The 24,826-nt window shown below is 50.6% G+C and overlaps 1 protein-coding gene across 1 annotated transcript in view; it reads left to right on the top strand.

Annotated features, from left to right (window-relative positions):
* LOC142363297 (olfactory receptor 14J1-like) overlaps positions 1 to 9,544 on the top strand; it is a 39,479-nt gene extending 29,935 nt beyond the window's left edge. Inside the window, exon 3 of the mRNA XM_075436809.1 lies at positions 9,510 to 9,544. Coding sequence (XP_075292924.1) covers positions 9,510 to 9,544 — 35 coding nt within the window. The remainder of the gene's footprint in view (positions 1 to 9,509) is intronic.
* Positions 9,545 to 24,826: the final 15,282 nt, after the last annotated feature.

Raw genomic sequence — 24,826 nt, 5'->3', positions numbered from 1 at the left:
CCAGGAAGCTTGTAGAAGATGAATGTTCCCAGGAATCTCAGGAGGCCTGGCATACCAATAGCTGTCGTCAGGCAGCTGGCCAAATGCACTGTCTCCATTTGTGTAATCGGGGCTTAGATGCCTGGTTTATGTGTAAACTCTCTCTGTGGATGCTGACATTTGCTGCACAACCTGGTCTGACCTCAGGGCTGGCCTTGCTTTGAGCTGGGCATTGGACTTGAGACCTTCTGAGCTCCGTTCCACTCTGAGTTGTTCTATGATGTAGAGGACCTCACCTCCAGCTTAATCTCTTCTTGTAGAACACGTAGGGAAGCACAGGCTCATAGAAGTGTTGGTGGGGAAGAGACTGTTGGGGGTGTCTCGTCCAGCCTCCAGAATGGCTGTGATGTTTTGGAGCTGAAATGTGAAGAGCTCCAGAGGTAGATATGACAGCAGTCACCTCCTAGTCCATTTTATTTTTCATAAGGCTCAGCTGCAAGCTCCTAAGAGGCACTTTGTGGCTGTTACCTCTATCATATCACTAGCCACTGCAGAGGAGAGCTTGGCTCTGTCATATCTCCAGGTAGCAGTAGGCTTTTACTAGGGCAATCCATGCCTCTCCTTCAGGAGGCCAGATAGACCCAGTTTCCTCAGAATCTCCTCACATTTCATGCTTTAGGCCGCTCCCTCTATTTTGGAAGACCTCCTCTGGACACTGTCACTTTCCTATTGAAATATGAGGCCCACTGGCTCCTATGGCATCTGCCGTCATGATGCCCCGGTCCTTCTTGTCAAGGCACTCCTTTGCTAGTCAGATCCCTTCCCATGCTGCTGTTTGGACTTATTCTGCAGCTTTTCCTTCTCAACATTCAGGTCCCTGTTGGCCAAATCCCCAGGTGTCTCAAGGTCCCCATGGTCAGAACCTCCAACCATCCAGCTTGGAAAGTATGTGTACTTATCGTCATCCTGTGCCATGGTGCTAATATGACCATGAATTAGGTAGTTACAGATAAGCAAAGAGTGCCAGTATTCATCAAGTTGCTAAGCGAGGTAGTAAGCACCATGGCAATCATCTAAGAAATGTGGGTACAAAGTGAGTAAACGCAGGTCCAGTGGGGAAATGGAAAAGAAGACTTGGCTTTTTTTTTTTTTTTTTTGCATAGCAGTGGATAAGGACGGTTAAAGAACAGGACTGGAGAGGTGGGAAGAGTGAAAACACAAATAGAAGGGGAAGCAAAGGAAATGTTTGAGATGAGTGTTTTGAGGATACCTGTCAAGCAGCCTGGCATCTGAGCAATGCTGCCTGGAGCAGGACAAGAAAGCTGCAGCTGGTCTGACTATACTAACATCCGACTTAGTTCCATGCTTGTGGGGAACCTGAGAACTTTCCCGACTGTCCTCAAGGGAAGACCAAGAGGGGAAAGGAACCCCAGCATCATTTAAGTTTCCCATCTCCTTAATGGCACTTGAGGAGGTCTCTGCTCTTACCTCGTGCTCATGTTAGGACCAGCTTTGGAGCCAGACCACATTGCTCAAGGTGTAATCCAGTGGTGGCTGGAGAGCTGCCAAGAACAGAGATGGCACAACATCTCTAGAAGACCTGCTGCAATGCTTGGATGTCCTCATGGAGAAAAATATTTTTTTCCTTATCTCTGTCCTGATCCTTCCTTATTTCAACATCTCACTATTGTCTATTGTCCTCCTGCCAGGCACCACGCTGACAAGACTGGCTCCATCTTCATGAAAACTTCTCCGTAGGGAATGACAGGTTGCTACAAGGTTCTTGAGACCTTCCACTCTCCTGGCTAAACAAGGCCCTTTGCCCTCAGTTTCTCCTGCCAGAAAAGTGCTTCAGCCTCTGAGCAGGCGGCCCTGCACTGAACTCACTCCCAGTTATCAAGACCTTCCTTGCTGTTGTGTGTTGACTCTGGCCAGTAGCCCACCTGCTACTCACTCTTTCCTCCCCTTCCCCAGTGGGACAGGGAAGAGAACAAGAAGAAATGAAGTGTGAAAAGTTTCTGCTCTAGATAATAATAAGAGTTTAATAGATGAAGAAAAGAGATTAAAAAAAGACCTCACCAAGTGAAACAAAGACCATCCTTCACCACCTCCCACAAGCAGACTGATGCTCTGCCACTTTCCAGCCTTCAAATTCCTTAAATGATAAAAACCTCCACATCCTTTTCCTCTGTCCCAAGCTTTTATTTCTTAGCATGAGTTCATATGGTAAGGAATATTCCTGTGGTCAGTTTGGATCAGCTGTCTTGGCTGTGTCCTCTCACAACTTCTTTCCCACTGCCCACTTACTCACTGGAAGGGAGTAAGTGGAAACAGAGCAGGCCTTGACGCTGGTCAGACATGGATGAGCAGTAGCCAAGACACTGGTCTGTTACAAGCATTGAGTTTTCTTGACTCCCACAGGCACAGGAAACACCCACCCTGCAGGACGTCTGGTGGTCTAGTCCAGAAGAGAAGCCGTGCTGGGCTGTCGTTTCTCCCTTAGGATAGTGAGACCCGCAGCCCATGGAAGACCATTGTGGAGCAGGCTCCTGGCAGGAACTGCTGCCCATGGAGAGAAGCTGACAGGGGAGCAGGTTTTCTGGCAGGACCTGTGGCCTGTGGGGGTGGACCCATGCTGGAGCAGTCCACTCCTGAAGGAATATACCCCAATTGATTGCTACTAATACATGTGAGAGTTGCTTCCTCTGTACAAAGGATACAGGTCTTACATTGCTTTGGGCCCAGGAGAGTTCCCAGTACTGCCCCACAATGCCCCAGTATGTCCCAGTCACCTCCAGGTAGGGTATGACCCCTTCACCACTGTCCTCTGAGCCTCATCTTCCGACTCGTGTTTTGCCCGTCTGTCTCCCCATCCAGACTGTAATGGCCTATCCTGGGTACAAGGATATGGAGGGAGACCACTTCGAATATCTCGCTGAAGCAGAGAGAAACAACAGACACTGCTCTCCCCTCATTCACAAATGCTGTTATTCCATCATGAAGGCAATCAGGTCAGTGAGGCATGATTGACCCTTGGTAAGTACATGCTGATGATTCTTGGACACAGTCTTCTATTTCAGCTGCCCAGAAATGTCACCCCAGAGGACCCTACTTGAGGGCTCGCTCCTCACCAATGCGACCTTGTACAGCCTGGGGTTCCCTGGGTTGCCGTTTCAACCTCTTTCAACGATGGGCACAACATTGGTCTGTCCTCACTCACAAGAGCCCTCTGCAATCCCATGACCTTTGAAAAGGGATATTCCAAAGAAACCTCGATCTTCCCCTATAAGATGAGTACCACTATTCTGCCTCTTCTGCAGTGTATTTAGTTTCTCTACTCTTTCATATATTCTCACCTGTCCTGAAACAATGACCTTTTCTAATGTCGTCTTGTCAAACACAGACTGCCTAGACAAAAGCCATTTCCATTTCTCTCCAATTTCATCTTCCTACTTCTTTTTCGTTCAGATACCTCTCACTTATACCGCTGTTTTGAGCTTCAGGTAGTTGAAAGCTCATCTATATTTCAGTAGTCTAATTGTCTCTTTTGCCACCTCTTTAATTATGTTCACTTCTGTCTTCTTTTACCTATTATCTCCGACATTTCTGAGAATTTTATCCCTTACAGAGAAGCAAGCTCACTAGAGGCAGCTTCTAGTTAGCATATGGTTACAGAGTGTATTTTGTTCCTTATGAAAATTGGTCATGCTTTAATTTTCCTTCCTTACAAATAGGAAAACTCATTTTGTGTCTGTGAGCAGGCAGTTCTCTAAGGACAGTAGATGGGAGATGGTGCAATGGAGCTGTAACATCCAGCTGCAGAGATCACTGGAGAAGTCTGATGCAAGGAACAGTGACACAAGCCCCAGGTGGCCGATGAGAGAAAAACTGGGGTTGGGAAGGTGAGGAGCAAAGTTGTCGGACCTGAAGGGACTGTTTTTCCTACCTGTCCAGACATCCTGAGGAGACACACTGGACTACTAGCACTTGGAGAATGCTTCTACCACTTCTTCTGTAAGCTGAAAAGCAATTAAAAATATCCCTTAAAAAAAAAAAAAAAAAATTATTTGGTGCAGTAGGACATCTTCCTCCTTAACTACACTATGAAAAAACTCCAATTAGCTGCATAAGTTGCAGACTCAAAGAAAATTACACATTAGCTTGTTAGCGCTTCCCGTATTTTAATGAGCCCCATGGGGTATTTGGTGTTGAGTCCCTGAAGCTCAGATACTGAGAGGGGATAGAAAAAACTGTTCAAGAAGTCAGCAGGAAAACTGGAAGTACCTGGAAGCATTGATTGGCCCCACTGTGGTCCACTACTGACAAAGCCTCCCCAGGGACTCCTTAGAGCAGAGAATTGGAGGCCATGATTGCAGGTAGGCAGAGGCACTGTGCAGGTGGCTGCAATGCTGAGAAAACCCTTGGTCTGCTTTATGAAGCAGAAAGGCCAAGGGCTGAGCCCCAGGCCCTGGGAAGCTAGACCCTGTCCCTCACACATGGCTCAGGGCTCTTCTTGGGAGTAGTGGGGTGTTAGGGTGCTCTGTCCCACTCAGTGGGTTAAGGACAGGGGTTTTTTTATTTCTCTTTGCGATACCCAGAAGTCATAACAATGATCAAGAGGCTTGACTAAAACCGATGCTTTACTTGAAATTCAGTAAGATTACAAAGTATGATTACTTAGTAACTTCATAACATTCATTTGAGCACTGTGGGATTAGAACAGATATTGACTTGGCAAGGCTTACCACAACACTATGTCTGATTTTATGAAACCACAGAACATAGCAGACTGACAAACCTACAACAACATTACCTTTATGTGCCTAGAATGTCAGAGGTAGAGAAAGAGAGGAAAACAAAAGGAAGAAATAAATGAAAAGGTCTCTTCACCATTGGATCCAGTGGCAGTCTCTACTGGTGGTCAGTGTCCTCCGGTAGTGGGTGTGTGTCGCAAGGACCTGGCCTCCTCTGCTTTTATAGCCTTCATTGACCTGTTTCACAGCTTCCTGAAAGTTCTCAAAAATAAATCTGTGTGCGTGGGGAGGGGTGCCTTGGCGTTTTCACAGCCCCCCCCCCGCAAGACTCGTTGTTGCCATGCACAAGTGCTTAACACTTTGCCTGCCTGACGTCTCAGAGGGAGGTGGGTTTCACAAGCCAGCTGTGATGAATGACTTCATGGACCCCAATCTTGTGCTCAATCAGAGTCATTTTATTGCTCAAGTGAATACCATATATACTAATACAATAGTTACTAGAGCCAATCATCTTTGGATTTGTGGCTTTGCGAAGTTCACAGTTGCTATTTTCCAGGATCTTTTGCAGCTGGATGTGTGAAAACAGCTGATCTCCTGAGAACAGCAAAGGGAGGCACAGGATGCGCTGCTCCTTCAGGGTCATGAGACAGTGCTGTTCTGTCTCAAGTTGTATGGTTTCCCACAGCCAGCACCCTGCCTCCACAGGGTTTCCCTTGTATTCCACACTCACTTATCAAGTTGACGATGTTCTCAAAGCACAAAGCCTGATTTAGGAGTTTGCTGAATTTGTGCATCTTGGTGTCGGTGTCTCATGATGGATGTTTGTGAGGATTGCTAACTTTGGCCTGGGGCTGTACAGAGGGTGAGCAATGCCCAGTGTAGTAAAATTCCACGAAGCCTCCCAGCCTCCAAAAGAAGGGATGAGAATGAAACACAGTCCAGAGCCTCAAATAATGTTTCTTCTGGTAGGCCTTGATGGCAGAGGCAACTGCCATAGCCAAGGCGACAAAGCCCTCGGTCCTGTTGAGCCTTTCTGCCCTGCCGCAGTACTTAGCCATCTCCACTGCAGGCTGTCCTACACCATCCCATGCCTGCATCTCTTTACCTTCAGCCTGTAGACACCCATCTTTATTTCCTACCTAACTCTCACTCTGGCATTTCTATGCCTTCCATTGACGTCTCTGTACACTCACTGGCTGTTCCTTGAAACACAAAGCCGTGGGTTGATCCAGGTTCCCTCTGAGATGTCACTGAAAGAGTAGCAAGGTCACTCTTGTACCACAATGCTACTCTTTCAGTGACATCTCTTTTTCTGCACATGCCATTGGAACCTTCCAAACAGCATTTTATTGAGCTTTCCTTCTCTTCTGACTACCAAGAAATGCTTCATCATCAGTTAAACTACCCTTCAAGCAGGGGCATGCTACTACTATAGTTGCCTGAGCTTCCACTTCATCAGGCTAAAGCAGCCCAGGTCCCCCAGCCTCTCCACAGAGACCCCAAACCTCACCCTGGCAGATTTCCTCTGCACCCTCTCCAGTTCTTCCCGCTCCTGCAGACCGCAAAGCCCCACACTCAGACACAATTGTCCAGATGCAGCCACACCAGTGCTGAGTCAAGGGGGATGGTAACCCCCTTGTTTGGGTGGCCACGCTTATCCTACTGCAGCCCTGTACGTAGCTGGCGTCTTCATTCTTGGTTGGTAGTGTTTGCTCTGTCAAATGGCCTTTGAAATGATACTTCACAGAGTCTATGCACCTTTCTTCATGGGCACATAACAATCCAGAACCTCTAGGTACAAAACTACAACCCAGTAACGTGCCTGCTGCTGGCTGTCAGGTTCTCAGGCAGAAGTGATGTCATAGTCAGCACCCCAGCCATGTGTCTGCTGGTGGCCAGTCACCTAAGAAGATTGGAGACTGAAGTGACCTCTCACTCACCTTCATGATCATGTGTTTCCTACTCATCTATGAGCTTCTCAGACACAGTTGATGTCATAATGATATTGCAACCCGTCAGCCTTCTTGCGGCCTATAAACTGACCAGAGAAAAGCAAACACCATAATCTTCCAAGCCAGCTTCTCAGGCAGACACAACCAAGCCATGGGCCTGCTGCTGTCCCATGAGGTACCCAGGTGGAAGGGCTGTGACAACCCATATCCAAGCCTTCTTCCTGGATGGCCCTACCAGGTACCCAAGGAAAGGGATTCACACAATTCCCTTGCCAACCCCAGGCCTTCTGCTGGCCTGTTTGGGGTGCTGGCAGATGTGAGCCGAAAAGCTCATAACCCAGCCATGAGTCAAGGGCTGACCGACCAGCTACTGCAGAGAGAGGTGACCTCACCAGCCCTTTCCCAGCCATGCTCCTGCTGCTGCCTTTTCAACTCTAAAGATAGAAGTGACCTCACAGCCACCTTCACAGCCATGTGCCTCCTGCTGGCCTGTGAGACCCTGAGACACAGCTGACCTCACCATAATATTCCTATCCATCTCCTCTTGTGTCCTCTGAGCTGATCAGACACAGGTCACCTCACAGTCCTCTTCCAACGCCATGTGACTCTTCTGGGGCCTCATGATCCCTGCCCTAGCCCAAGAGGCCAAAGAGCATAAGTTAGGATTAAGAAGGCATCTGACACCATATATTAAGACAGTTGCCTCAAAGCTCTGTTGCAAAGCTTGCTGCAGGACCTCCTGGCAGGCCAGTAAATCTTTGTTTGCAGCCCAGCTGAACCTCCTGGTGGGCCAGCCAAATAGAAATCAGCCACCCGAAACCAGCTTTGAAGGGAGTTGGAGGACAGGTACCTCGTTGTGGAAAATGTGTCTAGGCACCAACCCCCTCCCTGACCTGCTGGAGCCAGGACTGAGAAAAAAGCACATGCACGGGACTGGGGGAAGGTAGGGTATGCGCCATCGCCTAGGGAACAATTTCCCCAAACACATTGGAAAAGGTCGTGTGACCAAACAACAGGGGGACCCTCACCACTGATGCAAAAGGAAATTATGGACCAACGGGACGCCACTGGATCCATGGTGGTGACTGTCTCTTGCAATTCTGTCATCCCGACTGCTTGCTAGGTTTCTTTCTTTCTTGTCTTTTCCTCTCTTTCCTGTCACTGGTTCTTCGTGCCCTCATTTTAATAGTTGATCTATAAACCTCTTTAACTGGTGGCATTTGACCTTGTTTGTGTCTTAATCTCACTCTGGGAATAACAAAGAAGCTTTATGTCTCGGGTCTTCCCGGACCGTAACTGGGTTGAAGGGGAGGGAGTTAGAGCAGAGGAATGAGGGCTTTGGAGGGTTGGGTGTTCAGCTGAGGTCTCAGGGATCAGAGCTCACCTTTCAGCGTTGGGGGTTAGGCAAAGGCATCAGGGGAGGGTTTGGTGTTCTGCTGAGGGTGCCTGCTTAGTGCTAAGGCTGTGGGCTATCTTGGTGGTTTAGGGTTTGGTTTAGGGCTGGGGTGAGGGCAATGATTAATGTTCGTAATTAAAGCTAAGGATAAAGGCTAGGGGCTAGGGTCAGCAGTAAGGTAAGAGTAAGGGTAAGGAGTTGAGGGTTTGGGATATGTCTTTGATGTAAGGTCTGAGGTCAGTGATAGGCTAAGCTCAGCTAGGTTAGTAACTGTGGATTACTGCCAGGATGAGGAGTAGCATTTAGGGTAGGGTTAAGGACTGAGGTTACTGGTTACAGATAGCATAAGGGCTAAACATGAATGTTTTCACTGTCTGGGTTTTCACAGCAACATCACCATAACACCTTTCACATTTTCTTTAGTGTTTGTTGGCCAAGCCTCCCTTCCTTCCCACAGATCTAGTGACAGGACAAGAGGCAATGGCCTCAAGTTGCGTCAGGGGAGATTCAGATTGGATATTAGGAAAATTTTCTTTACTGAAAGAGTGGTCAGACATTGGAACAGGCTGCCCGGTGCAGTGGTGGAGTCATCATCCCTGGAGGTGTTCAAAAATCCTGTAGATGTGGCACTTCGGGATATGGTTCAGTAGGCCTGGTGGCTTTGGGTTGACAGTTGGACAATGATCTTAGAGGTCTTTTCCAACCTGAATGGCTCTATGATTGAGGCCATTTCCTCTTGTCCTATCGCTAGTTGCTTGGGAGAAGAGACCAACACCTGCCTCACTACAACCTCCTTTCAGGTAGTTGCGATAAGGTCTCCCCTCAGCCTCCTCTTCTCCAGAGTAAACAACCCCAGTTCCCTCAGCAGAGGTGACCTCTGTGCGAACAACTGAATCAAGCCCAGAATCTAAATTTAAAAAAAATTTGAAACCTATGCAGAAAAAGAACTTTAGAAAGCAGCTGAAAAAAGTCTTGATATCCAGCATTGCTAGGTTATTAATGTTTTTTAATGAAATTTTGCTGATCACTGAGGGGTGCTGAAAGTATCTGGTCCCTCAGAGAACTTTGTACCACAGATGGCATTTGTTCCTGATCACCCAGCCATCTTCCCACCCAAACACATCATCCACTTTTTCAGCCCAGATATAAATAATTTGCTCTAAGGACACTATATCCCAGAACTTGCAAAAGTCCAGGAACACAACATGCCCTTCTTTCCCCTCCCACATGGGAGAAATCCCTTTCTTGTCCTCCAAGTGCCTGGGGATGCTGCAAGAACATTTGCCTCATCACCTTCCCAGGGACTAAGGTGAAGCTGACCAGCCTCTAACTCTCCCAGTCCTCCTTCTTGCCCTTCTTGAAGCTGGGTTTTCTATTTGCCTTTTCTGAGGACCTTGGAACTTCCCTGATCTCTCTGGATTCTCCAAGGTGTTGAAGAGAGGTCTCCCAATGACACCAACTAACTCTGACATCACCTCTCTGCCCCTTCCCACACCAAAAGCCTTCTCCATACTACACACTTCCAGGGGAGTGCCTGGGACACAGCAAACACCTCTTCAAGTCCTCAAGGCCTTTTCAGAAGAACAACAGAAGTAATTTCTTCCATCAGGGCCAAGACTCCGGTGGGATCTCTGTGCAGCTCACAGCTTTCCTGGGCATTTTTTCAGCATCTGCCTCTCTGCAAGCTTTCTGGTCCTCGGGTTGTGGATGAGGGGATGGTGCAGGATTTCGGCGAAGCTACTGAAGGTGAAGGGTTCTGGAGCAGAGGCTCGCGCCGAGGGACCCTTTCTCCGGTGGCAAAACCGCAGCGGCGAGGCGGCAAAAAGCGCCGAGAGAGAGAGGAGACCCCAGCCCCCCCCCCTCAGCGGGAAAGCGGGAAGTGCCAACGAGCAGCAGCTCTGACTCAGCGGGGGCGGAGTCGAGTGTGACAGCGGCCAAACCCCCTCACGGATCAGAGCAGCCCCCAGGGAGCGCGAGCGACCAGGAGCGCGGGCGAACAGAGCCGGCAAACAGAGGCGGCGCAGCAGCCCGGGAGCGGCGCAGCAGTTTGCGCAGCAGTTTGCGCAGCAGTTCGCGCGGGCAGGGCGAGCGGGGAAGGCGACTGGCAGGGTGCAGCCGCCCCTTCTGGCAACTCAAGTAGTGGGCATCGCTCTTCCAGGAGATACTCTAGCCATGGTTACCACCCGTGGTAAAGCTGTTGCTCGAAGGAGTGTGGGGACCCAGACGGAGGCCCCATGCAAGAACGCGGGTGTGCAGGTCTCTGGCTGCAGGGAGTGCCTGAGCCTGGCGCTCGTACCGGAGGACAGCAGAGACAACGGCTGTGTTCGGTGCGAGCAGGTGAATGACCTGCTTAGCCTGGTGGCAGAACTGAAGGAGGAAGGGGAGAGGCTGAGGAGCATCCGGGAGTGTGAGAGGGAGATCGACTGGTGGAGCCGCACCCTGCCCTCCCTGAGGCCGAGGCAGCAGGAGGCGGCTCCACAGAAAGCAGAGAACCCCCAACCCTCTTGCCACCGAGCAGAAAGAGGGGGCCTAAGAGATGGGGGGGAATGGAAACAGGTCCCTGCTCGGGGGGGCAAGCGAATTTCCCCCCGACCTCCCTCACCTGCCCGGTTGCCCTTAAGCAACAGGTATGGGGCTCTGGAATGTGAGGGACTAGCCACAGAGGATGTGGGTGAAGGTGAGGCTCCATCCAGGGGGTTGCCTAGAACGAGTCAGACAGCCCTACGTATTACAACTGCCTCAACTAAGAAAAAAAGAAGGGTCATTGTCATAGGCGATTCCCTTCTGAGGGGAACAGAGGGCCCGATCTGCCGACCGGACCCATCCCACAGGGAAGTCTGCTGCCTCCCTGGGGCCCGGGTTAGGGATGTTGCGAAGAAACTCCCTGGTCTGGTGCGGCCTTCTGATTACTACCCCCTCTTGGTAATGCAGGTTGGCGGGGACGAGGTAGCAGAAAGAAGTCCCAAGGCCATCAAAAGGGACTTCAGGGCACTAGGGCGACTGGTTGAGGGATCAGGGGCGCAGGTGGTGTTTTCCTCCATCCCAGGCAGGGGACAGCACTGAAAGGGGCAGGAAAACTCACCTGGTTAACAGGTGGCTCAGGGACTGGTGCCATCGGTCAAATTTTGGCTTTTTTGATCATGGGGAGGTGCACACAGCACCGGGCCTGCTGGCAACAAGCGGAGCTCAGCTATCACAAAGGGGGAAAAGAATTCTTGGCCACGAGCTGGCGGGGCTCATTGAGAGGGCTTTAAACTAGGTTCGAAGGGGGAAGGGGATATTGCCCAGCTCACTAGGGATGAGCCCAGGCTTGGAGTGCCAAGGCCAGGGGTGAGATTGACAGCCCAGCTCAAGTGTGTTTACACCAATGCACGTAGTATGGCCAATAAACAGGAGGAGCTGGAAGCCATTATACAGCAGGACGGCTACGACTTGGTCGCCATCACAGAAACGTGGTGGGACAACTCGCATGACTGGCATGCTGTCATGGATGGCTACAGACTCTTTAGGAAAGACAGACCAACAAGGAGAGGTGGGGGAGTTGCTCTATATGTGAGGGAGCAACTGGAATGCATTGAGCTTGGCCTGGGGGCAAGTGAAGAAGGAGTTGAAAGCTTGTGGGTTAGAATTAAGGGACAGGCTCACACGGGTGACATTACGGTGGGTGTATACTACAGGCCACCTGACCAGGAGGAGGAGGTTGATGAAGCCTTCTACAGGCAGCTGCAAGCAGCCTCACAGTCACAGGCTCTGGTTCTCATGGGGGACTTCAACCACCCTGACATCAGCTGGGAAGACCATACAGCTAGGCAGGTGCAATCCAGGAGGTTCCTACAGAGCATCGATGATAACTTTCTGATGCAAGTGGTGGAGGAACCAACAAGGAAAGGCGCGCTGCTGGACCTCGTGTTAACAAACAAGGAGGGACTGGTGGAGGACGTGAAGGTTGGAGGTAGACTCGGCTGCAGTGACCATGAAATGGTCGAGTTCAGGATCCTGCATGGAGGAAGCAGGGCGATAAGCAGGATCAAAACCCTGGACCTCAGCAGGGCTGACTTTGCCCTCTTCAAGGAGCTACTGGGAGGAATCCCGTGGGCCAGGGCTCTCGAAGGCAGGGGGGTCCATGAGTGCTGGTCGCTTTTTAAACAACACTTCTTCCATGCACAGGAGCAATGCATCCCCCTGAGAAAGAAATTTAGCAAAGGAGGCAGGAGACCTGCATGGTTAAACAAGGAGCTTCTAGCGGAGATCAGGCAGAAGAGAAAGGTGCATGGCATGTGGAAAGAGGGACAGGCCACTTGGGAAGAGTACAGAAACGTAGTGAGAGCATGCAGGGATGCGACGAGGAAGGCCAAGGCTCACCTGGAATTGAAGCTGGCAAGGGATGTCAAAAACAACAAGAAGGGCTTCTTCAACTACATCAGCAGCAAAAGGAAGGCTAGGGACAATGTGGGGCCGCTGCTGAATGAGGCGGGTGTCCTGGTGACGGAGGATGCGGAGAAGGCAGAGCTAATGAATGCCTTCTTTGCTTCAGTCTTCAGTGCTAAGACTGGCCCTCAGGAATCCCAGGCCCCGGAGGTAAGAGAAGAAGCCTACAGAGAGGACGACTTTCCCTTGGTCGAGGAGGACTGTGTGAGGGATCGCTTAAGCGATCTGGATGTCCACAAATCCATGGGCCCCAACGGAATGCACCCACGAGTGCTGAGGGAGCTGGCGGATGTCATTGCTGAGCCACTCTCCATTATCTTTGAGAGGTCCTGGAGGACAGGAGAGGTGCCCGAGGACTGGAGAAAGGCCAATGTCACTCCAATCTTCAAAAAGGGCAAGAAGGAGGACCCAGGGAACTACAGGCCGGTCAGCCTCACCTCCATCCCGGGAAAGGTGATGGAGCAGCTTATCCTGGAGGCCATCATCAAGCAAGTGGAAGAAAAGAAGGTTATCAGGAGTAGTCAGCATGGATTCACCAAGGGGAAATCATGCCTGACCAATCTGATAGCTTTCTATGATGACATGACTGGCTGGGTAGACGAAGGGAGAGCTGTGGATGTTATCTACCTTGACTTCAGCAAGGCTTTCGACACAGTCTCCCATGATATCCTCCTGGGGAAGCTGAGGAAGTGTGGGCTGGATGAGTGGTCGGTGAAGTGGATAGAGAACTGGCTGAATGGCAGAACTCAGAGGGTTGTCATCAGCGGCGCTGAGTCTAGCTGGAGGCTGGTAACTAGTGGTGTCCCTCAGGGGTCAGTACTGGGCCCAGTCTTGTTTAACTTCTTCATCAACGACCTGGATGAAGAGTTAGAATGTACCCTCAGCAAGTTTGCTGACGACACCAAACTGGGAGGTGTGGTAGATACACCAGAAGGCTGTGCTGCCATTCAGCGTGACCTGGATAGGCTGGAAAGCTGGGCAGAGAGGAACCTGATGAGGTTCAACAAGGGCAAGTGCAGGGTCCTGCACCTGGGGAGGAACAACCTCATGCACCAGTACAGGCTTGGGGTGGACCTACTGGAGAGCAGCTCTGCGGAGAGGGACCTGGGTGTCCTGGTGGACGACAGGTTAACTATGAGCCAGCAGTGTGCCCTGGCTGCCAAGAAGGCCAATGGGATCCTGGGGTGCATCAAGAAGAGTGTGGCCAGCAGGACAAGGGAGGTTCTCCTTCCCCTCTACACTACCCTGGTGAGGCCTCATCTGGAGTACTGTGTCCAGTTCTGGGCTCCCCAGTTCAAGAAGGATGAAGAGCTACTGGAGAGAGTCCAGCGGAGGGCTACAAGGATGGTGAGGGGACTGGAGCATCTCCACTACGAGGAGAGGTTGAGGGAACTGGGCTTGTTCAGCCTGAAGAAGAGAAGGCTGCAAGGGGACCTTATAAATGCCTACAAATATCTGAAGGGTGGGTGTCAGGAGGATGGGGCCAAGCTCTTTTCAGTGGTGCCCAGTGACAGGACAAGGGGTAATGGGCACAAACTGAGGCACAGGAAGTTCCGTCTGAACATGAGGAGGAACTTCTTCTCTCTGAGGGTGACGGAGCACTGGAGCAGGCTGCCCAGGGAGGTTGTGGAGTCTCCTTCTCTGGAGATATTCAAGACCCGCCTGGACAAGGTCCTGTGCAGCCTGCTGTAGGCGACCCTGCTTCGGCGGGGGGGTTGGACTAGATGACCCACAGAGGTCCCTTCCAACCCCTACTATTCTGTGATTCTGTGATTCTGTGAGAGTGAGGATGGAGTAGAAAAAGAGTTTTGTCGTACTATTTCAGGAAGGCTGTTCTAGGCATCACACAGACAGGAAAGAGGGTGTCATAGAAAGCGGTGCCACCAGTGAGGTGAGAAGAGGAGCTGGAGAAGGCCTTCTCCCTGCCCACACAGATATGATGCCCACAGAATATAACCACACAAACAGGAAAAAGAGGATGGGTTCTAAAATGCAAGTTAGGAAAGGAAAGAGTATGAGTGTCATGGTGTCATGGCGCGAGAGCTCCAGCAATGAGGTGAAATCATAGAAGAAGCGTTCCTCTCCACTGGGGCCACAGCACTGTATCTGAGTCACCACCAAAACCATTTCTGTAGATGACAGAAATCCCCCTAGATAGAGTGCAGCTGCCCTCTGGAGACAGATGCCCCAGTTCATGAGTCTCGCAGATGGCAGGGTGTGGCACACAGCGTGCTACTGGTCACCAGTAATAAATGCTCTGTACAAGCAATAGGTGCAGGAAACAGTGGTAACACCGTGATGAGCAGAGGTGGTGCTGTTCCCAACCACAAAGCTGGCCATAGACTGGGTCAGGGTGATGGGTATGCAGGTCTCCAGGGAGAATAAATGTCCTAAAAGAAGCCCGTGGGGATGTGCAAATGCTGGTTTGCCACCACCTGCACAAAGATGAGGATTTTCCCAAGCGCAAACACCATTCAGGTCATGAGAGAGAGGAGGGAGAGATTTGTCTAACATTCTGAGTCCCTAGTAGGGGGAACTTCATGACCACACCATTGCCTTTTCTCCATGGAAGGCTCTACGGTCTGCTTTTCTCCTCTAACATGGCAGGGAACTTACGAGTAAGAACACTGGTTCATTTTTAGCTGCTTGGGGGTCAGACAGACAAATCACTGCAAGCACATTTATTTCCTTTAAAGATGGTATATAGCTCCTTGTTCACACAGTCAGTTGTGAGGTCACACTACTGAGGCAGAAAATAAAATAGAACTGAGGTGTCCACATTTCTTTGTGGCAATGATATTACAAGAAGAAAAAGAAAAAATAAGAAAAATCCCAGCCAACAGCAAGGACAACAAAAACAGCCAAATAAAGACAGACTGGGCCTGTAACGAGTTACATTATGAGTCATACGTTGAAGACGATAGGCACTCTATACCTTTTGGAAAGCATTCAGTCACCAGTTTCCACACCGCATTCCTGAGCTCCTGGTTCCTCACGCTGTAAATAAGGGGGTTCACTGCTGGAGGCAACACCAAGTACAGCCCAGCCACCACTAGATTCAGGGATGGCAAGGAGATGGAGGGGGGCTTCAGGCAAGCAAATATGGCGGTGATCAAAAACAGAGAGACCACTGCCAGGTGAGGAAGGCACGTGGAAAAGGCTTTGTGCCGTCCCTGCTGAGAGGGGATCTGCAGTACGGCCCTGAAGATCTGCACATAGGACAGCACAATGAAAACAAAACACCCCAAAAAGACAAATGTACTAATCAGAAGCAGCCGAAATTCCCTGAGGTAGGCATCTGAGCAGGAGAGCCTGAGAATCTGGGGAAGTTCACAGAAGAACTGGTCGACAGCATTGCCTTGACAGAGCGGTAGTGAAAATGTATTGGCAGTGTGCAGGACAGCGTAGAGGAAACCACTGCCCCAGGCAGCTGCTGCCATGTGGATACCAGCTCTGCTGCCCAGGAGGGTCCCATAGTGAAGGGGTTTGCAGATGGCAACATAGCGGTCATAGGCCATCACGATGAGTAGAAAATATTCTGCTGAAATGAGAAATACAAACAGAAAGACCTGGGCAGCACATCCTGCGTAAGAGATAGTCCAGGTGTCCCATAGGAAGTTGGCCATGGCTTTGGGCAGAGCGGTGGAGATGGAGCCCACATCAATGAGGGAGAGGTTGAGGAGGAAGAAGTACATGGGGGTGTGGAGGTGGTGGTTGCAGGCTATGGCGGTTATGATGAGGCCGTTGCTGAGGAGGGCAGCCAGGTAGATGGCCAGGAAGAGGCAGAAATGCCAGAGCTGCATCTCCTGGGTGTCTGCGAATGCCAGGAGGAGGAACTGTGTGATGGAGCTGCTGTTGGACATCTGCTGCCTCTGGGCATGGAGCATTGTCCAAAGAGGAAACAGCAGTGTCAAGTAAGGGGAGAAGTTTCTGGGAACAGTCAAAGCCATTCCCAATACCCCCTCCCTGAGACACACAGTTTTTCTTTTTCTAGGATACCTTCATTTATCTCTGTGGCTGGACTCCCTGTTGGTGCTGGCTGAACATGCTGTGAGGAGCAGGACCTCTGCCCACTGGCTGCTGAGGAGTTGACAGGTTAACAGGCAAGGTGTGGGCAGAGGTCAGTCCTGGTGTTCGACTTTGTCAGCTGAAACTGCTCTTTACTGAAAAGAACTCGGCAGCACCTGCACTCCCAGCACCAAGGAACCGGGAGAGCAGCAGACAGTTTTAAAGGTCTTGTGTTTTTTGAGCTCTCCTCATCTCACCTGGGGAGTGTTCTGGGATGTCAGAAACCCTCAGCATTTCTGCTGTGCTCAGGGAGAACAGAGCTACCCAGCTGCCCTGGGCTTGCACCATTCTGAGATGGAGATTGATCGCACTCCCATGTTATCCTGAAAAGCCGTCAGATACTGCTGAGAGGAGAGGGATCCACAGGAGTCCACTAAACATCCCACCCTTTGCCGAGGCCTCAGCATCCCACTTCTAGTCAAGGACACATGTGGTTCATTTCACTGACCCAAGAGCATTTCCTCGGTCGGGCACAGCATCTCTGCACTTCTCCTTTGAGGCATGCAGATTACATAATTCTGTTATGCGAAAGGTTTGCATTGCTGAGGGCAGCTCACAGCTTGGAAGGACACCTCATAAAGATAGCCAAGTGTCCTAATGATGGCATCTGATTAAGGGAAAACCAGCTTGTTCTCTGGGCTCACAGTCTTCACTGCCCACAGCCCTACAGCTTAGACAAAACTGGAACACCTCATTCCCATGGACACACTGCACGGGAGGACCCACAAGATCAGTGTCTGACTCTGCAGCTGAAACTTCTCTCCCCAGAAAGCCTGACTGAGAGAACATGGGTACTACTTCAGTAACACAGACGAGTGGAGCAATAAGGAGAAACACAGTGAGGTTCTACGTGAAAGAGGGAGAGTCAGCCAGGCACTCAGGACACTGCTACACTTCTCCAGCTGCACACATCCCAGACTCCAACATTGCCAGGCAGTTGCTCTCTGCCCCTGTCCTTCTCAGAGGCAAATGGGCATGTGGCTGGAGAGCTTGATAGTCATCCCTCCTTTGACCTTCCCCTTCACATACTCCCTTAGGAAAATATCCTGAGGTGATCTGAATCTGTGAGCAGCCCTGAACCATTCGGTTCTTTCTCAACAGCAGAAGGACCCTGCCCTGTCCTGCCAAGGGTCACTACTTCCACCCACAGCTTCTCCTCGCGATGCCGTGCGCTCCCCAGGCAGGCTTAGTGCTGACCCTGGCAGGCAGCAGAGTCCCTGCCCCAGCACACAGCCTGTGGGGTGTACAGACCCTGCTCTGAAGGACAGCTTGGGGAAGCCCAGGCTGCACATCCACCTTCACAACACTGCAGCCGTCCTTGGGAGAAGGCAGCTGTCATGGCCTGTCCCTCTGAGGGTGCAGCAGGCAATCACTCCTTTGCAGCACGTCCTCATCTTCAATAAGACACAAACTGTGATATTCCTCATGGTACATCATGCCGTACGCTTTGGGGCGTTCCAGCTTGAGGAGATCTTTCCACAAAGTGCAGACACATTGTCCTGCATGCAGAGACTTACTGTGTGAAAGGCTGAAAAGATTCCTGCCTGCAGTGAGCTCTCAGCATCCTTCCACTTCACAGTGCTTTTAACCTCTCTCTGCCTCGCTCCTCTCCCCTCGCTGCCTGCAGGCAGTGCCCTCAGCCCTGCTGTGCTTTGTAGAGGAGCTGCTCCTGGGCAAGAGTTCACTGTCTGCAACCCTCCTCACCTGCTGTGATCTCCCTCCATCCCAGGAGCCCAGCCCAGCTCAGCAGCACAGGACCAGCCCAAGGCACCACTTCTCCCTACTCTGGGCTCCCTTGAGATGTCTTTTGGTCTCCAGGACAACTTGCTTTGAAACTAGTCAAAGCAATTACTAATGTTTCCTCCATCAACTACGGAGAGAGAGGAAATCTTTTAATTTCCAAAGTGGTGTTTCTCCTGTCACCAAAAGAGCTAGCTCCAAGGATCATCTTTCCTTGTCCCATCTTTAGGCAGGACAGCCAGTGCAGGACAGGCAGGGATGTGCTTCACCCCTGCTGAGGGAAGGGAATCAGATGAGTCAAATGAGACATCCCATCTTGCGTCTGTAGCCCTGGGACTCAAAGGGGATTCCGCTCCCCCAGTGCCTGCCACAACCCCACAGGAGGTGGGATTCCTCTTGCTTCTTTTCAGGTGGGCATTAAATGCACAACTCCCATGCCAATTAATGGAGATGGAGGCCAGGACGGAGGGGTTCAGGTGCAAATGTCTGGTGGCATGTGAGATACCAGAGGTGGTCTAAGATATGTGCAGGTACAAATGGAGCAGTTTGTCGAGACAGGGCAACATCTGGGGGCATCCTCTTAGAGGCTGCTGGCTATTTCCTTTGGCCAACAGAAATGACAGCTGATGCCCAAAATAAGGGCAACCGAACCTGTCCCTACTCATTATGTTCAGGGTGACCGACACAGGCATTCACCTGAATGATTCAGGTCGTGGGCCATAGGAAGAGCTCAGTCTCTCTCTTCACCTTTGTCTCTATTTACTAGGTCTCTATTGACTACATTGGCAGTTTCGTGTTCTTCCCCTGGTTGCTTTAAAGAATTCAGGGCAGCTCCTCAATTTCATGTTCAAATCCAGGCCCACAGAGCTACCTGAGATGCCAGGGCTTGCAGGGACAGCAGAGGACCTGCTGAAAACCAATTCTCATATTGGGCGGGGTATGTGTGAAAGGTCACCCCAGATGCCATCGCAATGAGTGTGATTTGGTGCCTCAGTGACATTGACTGATGCCTTCAGTCAGAGGCATCGGTCATCAGATGTCATCAGAGAGGCAAGGTCTGTCCCTCCCCTATCCAGTAGCTGCAGGCATTGCGCACAGCCATGATGACACAGTCAAGGAACAGAACAATCCTTTTCACAGTGTGCCTGGATACAGCTTGTCCTCAAGGACAGCCTCCTCCAGGCCCCGCTAAAATCCTTATTATTTAAGCATTAATCCTTAACTGAATTGAAACTGAAAAGGTAATGCAACGGGCACCAAAATGAGCTGTGCTACATTAGGAACAGTTAAAGAAGAAAGAGAGAGAGAGGGTGGGACCACTGCTGAATTTAATAAGAGGAGGTCTAGATAGATCTCACATAGTCTATGACCGCTTTGCCTCAGTTACTGCCAGCAAGGTCTCCCAGGACTTTAAGCTTTGAGGCAGCAGTCTGGAGAACAGACAGCGGTGGATGGGGATCAGGCCAGTGGTTACTTTTGCAGACCACAGCCTTACCAGTCCGTGGGAGCAGAGGCACTGCATCTATGTATGCCTCGAGAGTTTTTTACCGGGAGGTGCTTGTCAGTTAGGATGCCAATTAAGAAAGGTACTCTGATTCTGTGAGGTAATATGCTGTTAGGATGAAGATTGTAAGGAGAGAATAGTATAGGCAGTCTTTCTTCCTTTTAGGTGGTTGTACGCCTGGGTGGTGTGGCATCAACAGGTACTCCCACCCACATGCATCATGCCTTTCAGACCCCCTCCATAGAAAAGATTGTCTCATTTCAGTCATTCAACCTCTTCTTGTACTTCTTTGCAAGGTAACAGCTCTATTCATCATCTCTAAACCCAACAGAAAGGATGTTCTCATGAGAACTTCTTGCTACACTGTTAGATAGAGACAAGGCCACTCAGGTGGTGGAATGGTCAGTACCGAGTGGGAGCTGCCTGCAGGCTCCACTGTGACAATGAGCTGCTGAGGTTGTCCTGCTGCTGAGCGATCTATGCAGCGCAGCACGAACTGCTCAATCTACAGTGGTCTTCTGGTCAGGAGCAGAGCTCAGCTTTCCCTGTGAGCAGCCTGCGCTCTACCTTGGTGCGACAGCTGAGATGTTGCAACCCGAATGTGCATGGCCAGGAGGAGCTGGAGCACGGGCAGGAGCAGCTGAAGCCAAATGACTTGTCACAGCACTACTAAGTTTTTGGATTACTTGAGATGTGGTGGGACAATTATCTGAGCTCGGGTGATGCAACAGAAAGATACAGGCTCTGCCGCAGGAAGTAGCAGGGAGGATGACTACCAGGGGGATGCTCTGTGTGTGAGGGATCAGCTCGGATATATGGAGCTCCTCTAGAAGCTGAGTAACATGTTTGGTTAGCTTTTGTGTGTGAGGTTGAGAGGAGAAGTCAGCAAGAGTGACATTGTGTTGGAAGTTACAAACTACTTGATCAGGGTGAGGAAGCAGAAGAAGTCTTCTGTGTGCAACCCGAGGAAGTCTCAGGTCAATGAGCAGGTTCCCATGGGGGACAGTAACTGCCCTGGCATTCCTCAGCCAGGCAAGTAAACAGGGTGCCAGCAGTCTGGAGGATCTTGGGACAACTTGTTAACACAGCTGCCAAGTGGGCTGAGAAGGGCGATGCTCACCAGGACCTGGCCCCGGCCAACAAGGAAGAGCTGACTGGGGAAGTGATCATCAGCGTGTGCCTTGGCTGTAGTGACCAGAGAATGGTGGGGTCCCAGGTGCCAGGAGTGAGGAAGGCCAGCAGTGGAGTACAGACGGGTGAAGTCCAGAGAAGAAGACTTTGACATACCTGGGAGACTGATACCGGTGGTGTGGTGGGAAGCAGCTCTGCAGGGGGAAGGAGCTCAGGAAATCTGATAAGGCTTACAGCCTCCTCGGAGGACAAGAATGCTCTATCTGAACACCCATGAAGAGAAGCATTCTTCTCAGGAGGCTGAGGATGTGAGCTGTTTGAGTTCCAGGGCAGAAAGGCAGAACACAGGAGCTGGAAACAGGGGAAGATGCAAAGGAGGAATTTAGAAACCTCGTCCGTGGATGTGAGAATGATGACAAAGCCAAAGCTCCCGTAGTCTTGATACTTGCAGAGGATGGTAAGGGCTGCAAGATGAGCTGATACTGCTTCATTAAAAGAATGTAGAGGTGTAATGTGAGCCTGCTGCTGAGCTTCATTAGAGTAGGAGCAGGTAGGGCTGAGGTACTCAATGGCTTCTTTGACTCTGTGTTCTCCCAGGCCTTTGTGGCTGGAGGCAGGACCCTGGAGGAGAAAAACCTGCAGTGGATGGTTAGACTTCATGCCACTGATCGCCACTCTCTAGGCCTGCAAATTTTCAGTCCACCTCTCTTTCTTCTCATCCAGTCCAGATTTTAACAGCTTCTATATGACGATATCATAGGGGGACAGTGCTGAAAGACTTTCTGAAATACAGGCAAATCACCACTCCTCTCTCTTCGTCTACCAAGCCAGTCATGTCATTGGAGAAGGTTATAAGGTCAGATAAAAATGACTTCCCCTTCGTGAAGCCAGGCTGACTACTCCTGATGACTCTCTTGTCCTTCCTGTACCTGGAAATGGTTGACAGGATTAGCTGCTCCTTCACCTTAGTGGAGGCTGAGGTGAGGCTGACCAACCTGTCGTTCCCTGAGTCCTCCTTTAATTCCTTCTTGAAAAAAGGAGTCATTTTGTTTTACTTGGGTGTGACTTGGGCCTCTTGACACCCCTGTGCTCCGGGCCTCACTTGGGGTTTGGCACTTGGAGGCCCATAGTGATATACACCATTGTGCACCTGACGTCTTCATTTGGGGGTTGATTCAGTTGCCCACACAGAGGTGGGCACTGCCTCCAAGACACCCTGAGGTAGCTGAAGACCCCACGTGGGACTGGGAAATGTGACCCGGGTCCTATAGGAGCATACGTGGAGGAGGAGCTGGTGGCCAGGCAGGGAAGCCCAAGGCATCTCCGTTAAGAGAGCTGATTTTTTTCTCTTGACTAGAAAGGGAAGCCTGGGCAATTGAGTGCAAGGTGTCTAACACCAGATGAGATAACTCTGTTCTCTGCCTTCCCCTACTTTGAAGACACATGTAGTTTACCCTGCAGAAAATAAAGAAATGAGTGGTGGTAGATACTGCAGGGTACACTTGGTAAAGTCCCTGTAACCTCAAAATATTAGGATTAGTGCAGATTTGGCTGTGCAAAAGAGAGCACTTCTCCTTTCTTCGCCCTATGAATTGAGGGAGCTAGTGACTTTAGTGGGCAGCTTGTTGTGTGCAAAGAAGAAATATCGACAGAGTCTGGGACAGGGGACAGTGTTCGGAGGGATCTTGGGGTCTGTGCTTGACACAGAAGGTGTTTTCTGTTGGTCTAAGGTTATCTGTTGTGGAAAGTGCACTTCAGTAGGGGTAAAGCGGATTTAATATAAAGCAGAGGAATGATTTTTTTTTTCTTTAAATCATGCCTTTTTCTTTTTATTTGTTGACCATTAAGAAAAAGCCTTCTGTGTCTACACGCAGCTTGTTCTCCAAGTAAAACAGGTGGGAGTTTGTGCCAACAGGCTGAGACCTGTATCTACAGCCTTAAGGGGAGGAAGCTGAGATTGGAACAAGGCTTCTTGAAGTCCCAGGTGTTTGATGAGGGAAATGGTGGGGTTGGGGGAAGGGACAAAGACTACTTGATTGTCGTAAACAAAGGGCCTTTATTTTCATATATATTCAGACTGCTTTAGGAGAAGCTCAGGATTATTATGAGATGGAGATTGCTGACACCAAGTAACGTGTAAAGAATCCAAAAAAAGGGGGAAAAATCTTTTCTTATTGTTGTTTTTTCACTTTGACTTTCGCTCCTGAAAGCTCTTTAGTTAACCACAGAAAAATTGAGAACTTTAAGTGAAGTTCTTCCCAGAGAACAAGTCTCTAGAGAAGTAAAATTCATCAGCAGACGTTCAAGTTTCTAAGGATGTCGGCATGCCCCACTGAGGACCATCATTGCAAAGGGATCGTGGAGGGAATTACAAGAAGAGGTGACCATCCCTGATGCATCCCCCAGGGTGAAGCAAGAAGTCAGAGGCACTGGTTACAGGTGGAAAATCAGATGTGGAGTGTGGCTGTGGAAGGCCTTGACGTCTTTTGCAAAGTAGGACAGCCAAGCCCTGACCCCCATGCCCTGGGAATGGGGGTCTGTTGCCTCACAGCCTGTTCGTGGCTCTTCTTAGGAGCAGTGTGATGTTGGGTGTGGAATGTTCAGTGCAGGAGAGCAATAGGAAACCTCCCAGGCTCTGTAGGGGTGAGTGAGGAGCCAACAATGCCCTGGGGTTGTAAGGCACTGGTCTCTTCTCATGGGCCTCAGTGGAAGGGAGAGTAGCCATAGCCAAACTGAAGAAGACCTCATTTGTGTTGTCAGGGGGTGGTCCCAGCCACACCAAGGCCCTTGGTCATCCCCACCACAGGCTGTGTTACACTGTCCTATGCCTGTGCTTGTTTCCTTGCAGACTTTAGCTACTGCCCCATTTCCCCACCTCACTCTGACCCTCGGATCTCCCAAGCTTTCCTGATGTCCCTCTGTCCTCATTCACTGTTGCTTCAAACAAAAAGCTGTGTTTACCTGGGGGTATGCCAATGCCTCTCGGTTTCCCAGCAACTGCTTTTTTCCAATGTCCTGTTAATGCTTCTCTAGCACGCAAGATGTCACAGCCACAGACTTGCTTGGATCTGCTATTGCTCTCCGCATCCCAGCACTGGAATGCACGTCCTCCTTCTGCTGCCTCGAATTCGAAACTCAACCTATTCCACAATAATTCAGGTCTTCTTCCTGCCTTTAGCACAATCACAGAATAGTAGGGGTTGGAAGAGACCTCTGTGGGACATCTAGTCCAACCCCCCTGCCCAAGCAAGGACACCCAGAGATGGCTGCACAGGACCACGTCCAGGAGGGTATGGAATATTTCCAGAGAAGGAGGCTCCACAACCTCCCTGGGCAGCCTGTGCCAGGGCTCCGTCACCCTCAGAGGGAAGAAGTTCTTCCTCAAGTTCAGCTGCAACTTCCTGTGCTTCAGTTTGTGCCCGTTGCCCCTTGTCCTGTCGCTGGGCACCACTGAAAAGAGTCTGGCCCCATCCTCCTGAGACCCGCCCTGCAGATATTTAGTGGCATTTCTAAGGTCCCCTCTCAGCCTTGTCTTCTTCAGGCTGAACAAGCCCAGCTCCCTCAGCCTCTCCTCGTAGGAGAGATGTTCCGGTCCCCTCACCATCCTCTTAGCCCTCCGCTGGACTCTCTCCAGTAGCTCTTCATCTTTCTTGAATTGGGGAGCCCAGAACTGAACAGAGTACTCCAGATGGGACCTCACCAGGGCAGAGGAGCAGGGGAGGAGAACGTCCCTTGACCTGCTGGTCACACTCTTCTTAATGCACCCCAGGATCCCATTGGCCTTCTTGGCAGCCAGGGCACACTGCTGCCTCATGGTCAACTTTTTGTCCATCAAGACACCCATGTCCCTCTCCACAGAGCTGCCTTGCAGCAG

The sequence above is a fragment of the Opisthocomus hoazin genome, chromosome 15 (genome assembly GCF_030867145.1).
Source record: "Opisthocomus hoazin isolate bOpiHoa1 chromosome 15, bOpiHoa1.hap1, whole genome shotgun sequence".
Lineage (NCBI taxonomy): Eukaryota > Metazoa > Chordata > Aves > Opisthocomiformes > Opisthocomidae > Opisthocomus > Opisthocomus hoazin.
The sequence above is the reverse complement of the archived record's forward strand: the minus strand, read 5'-3'. Positions and strand labels throughout refer to the sequence as shown.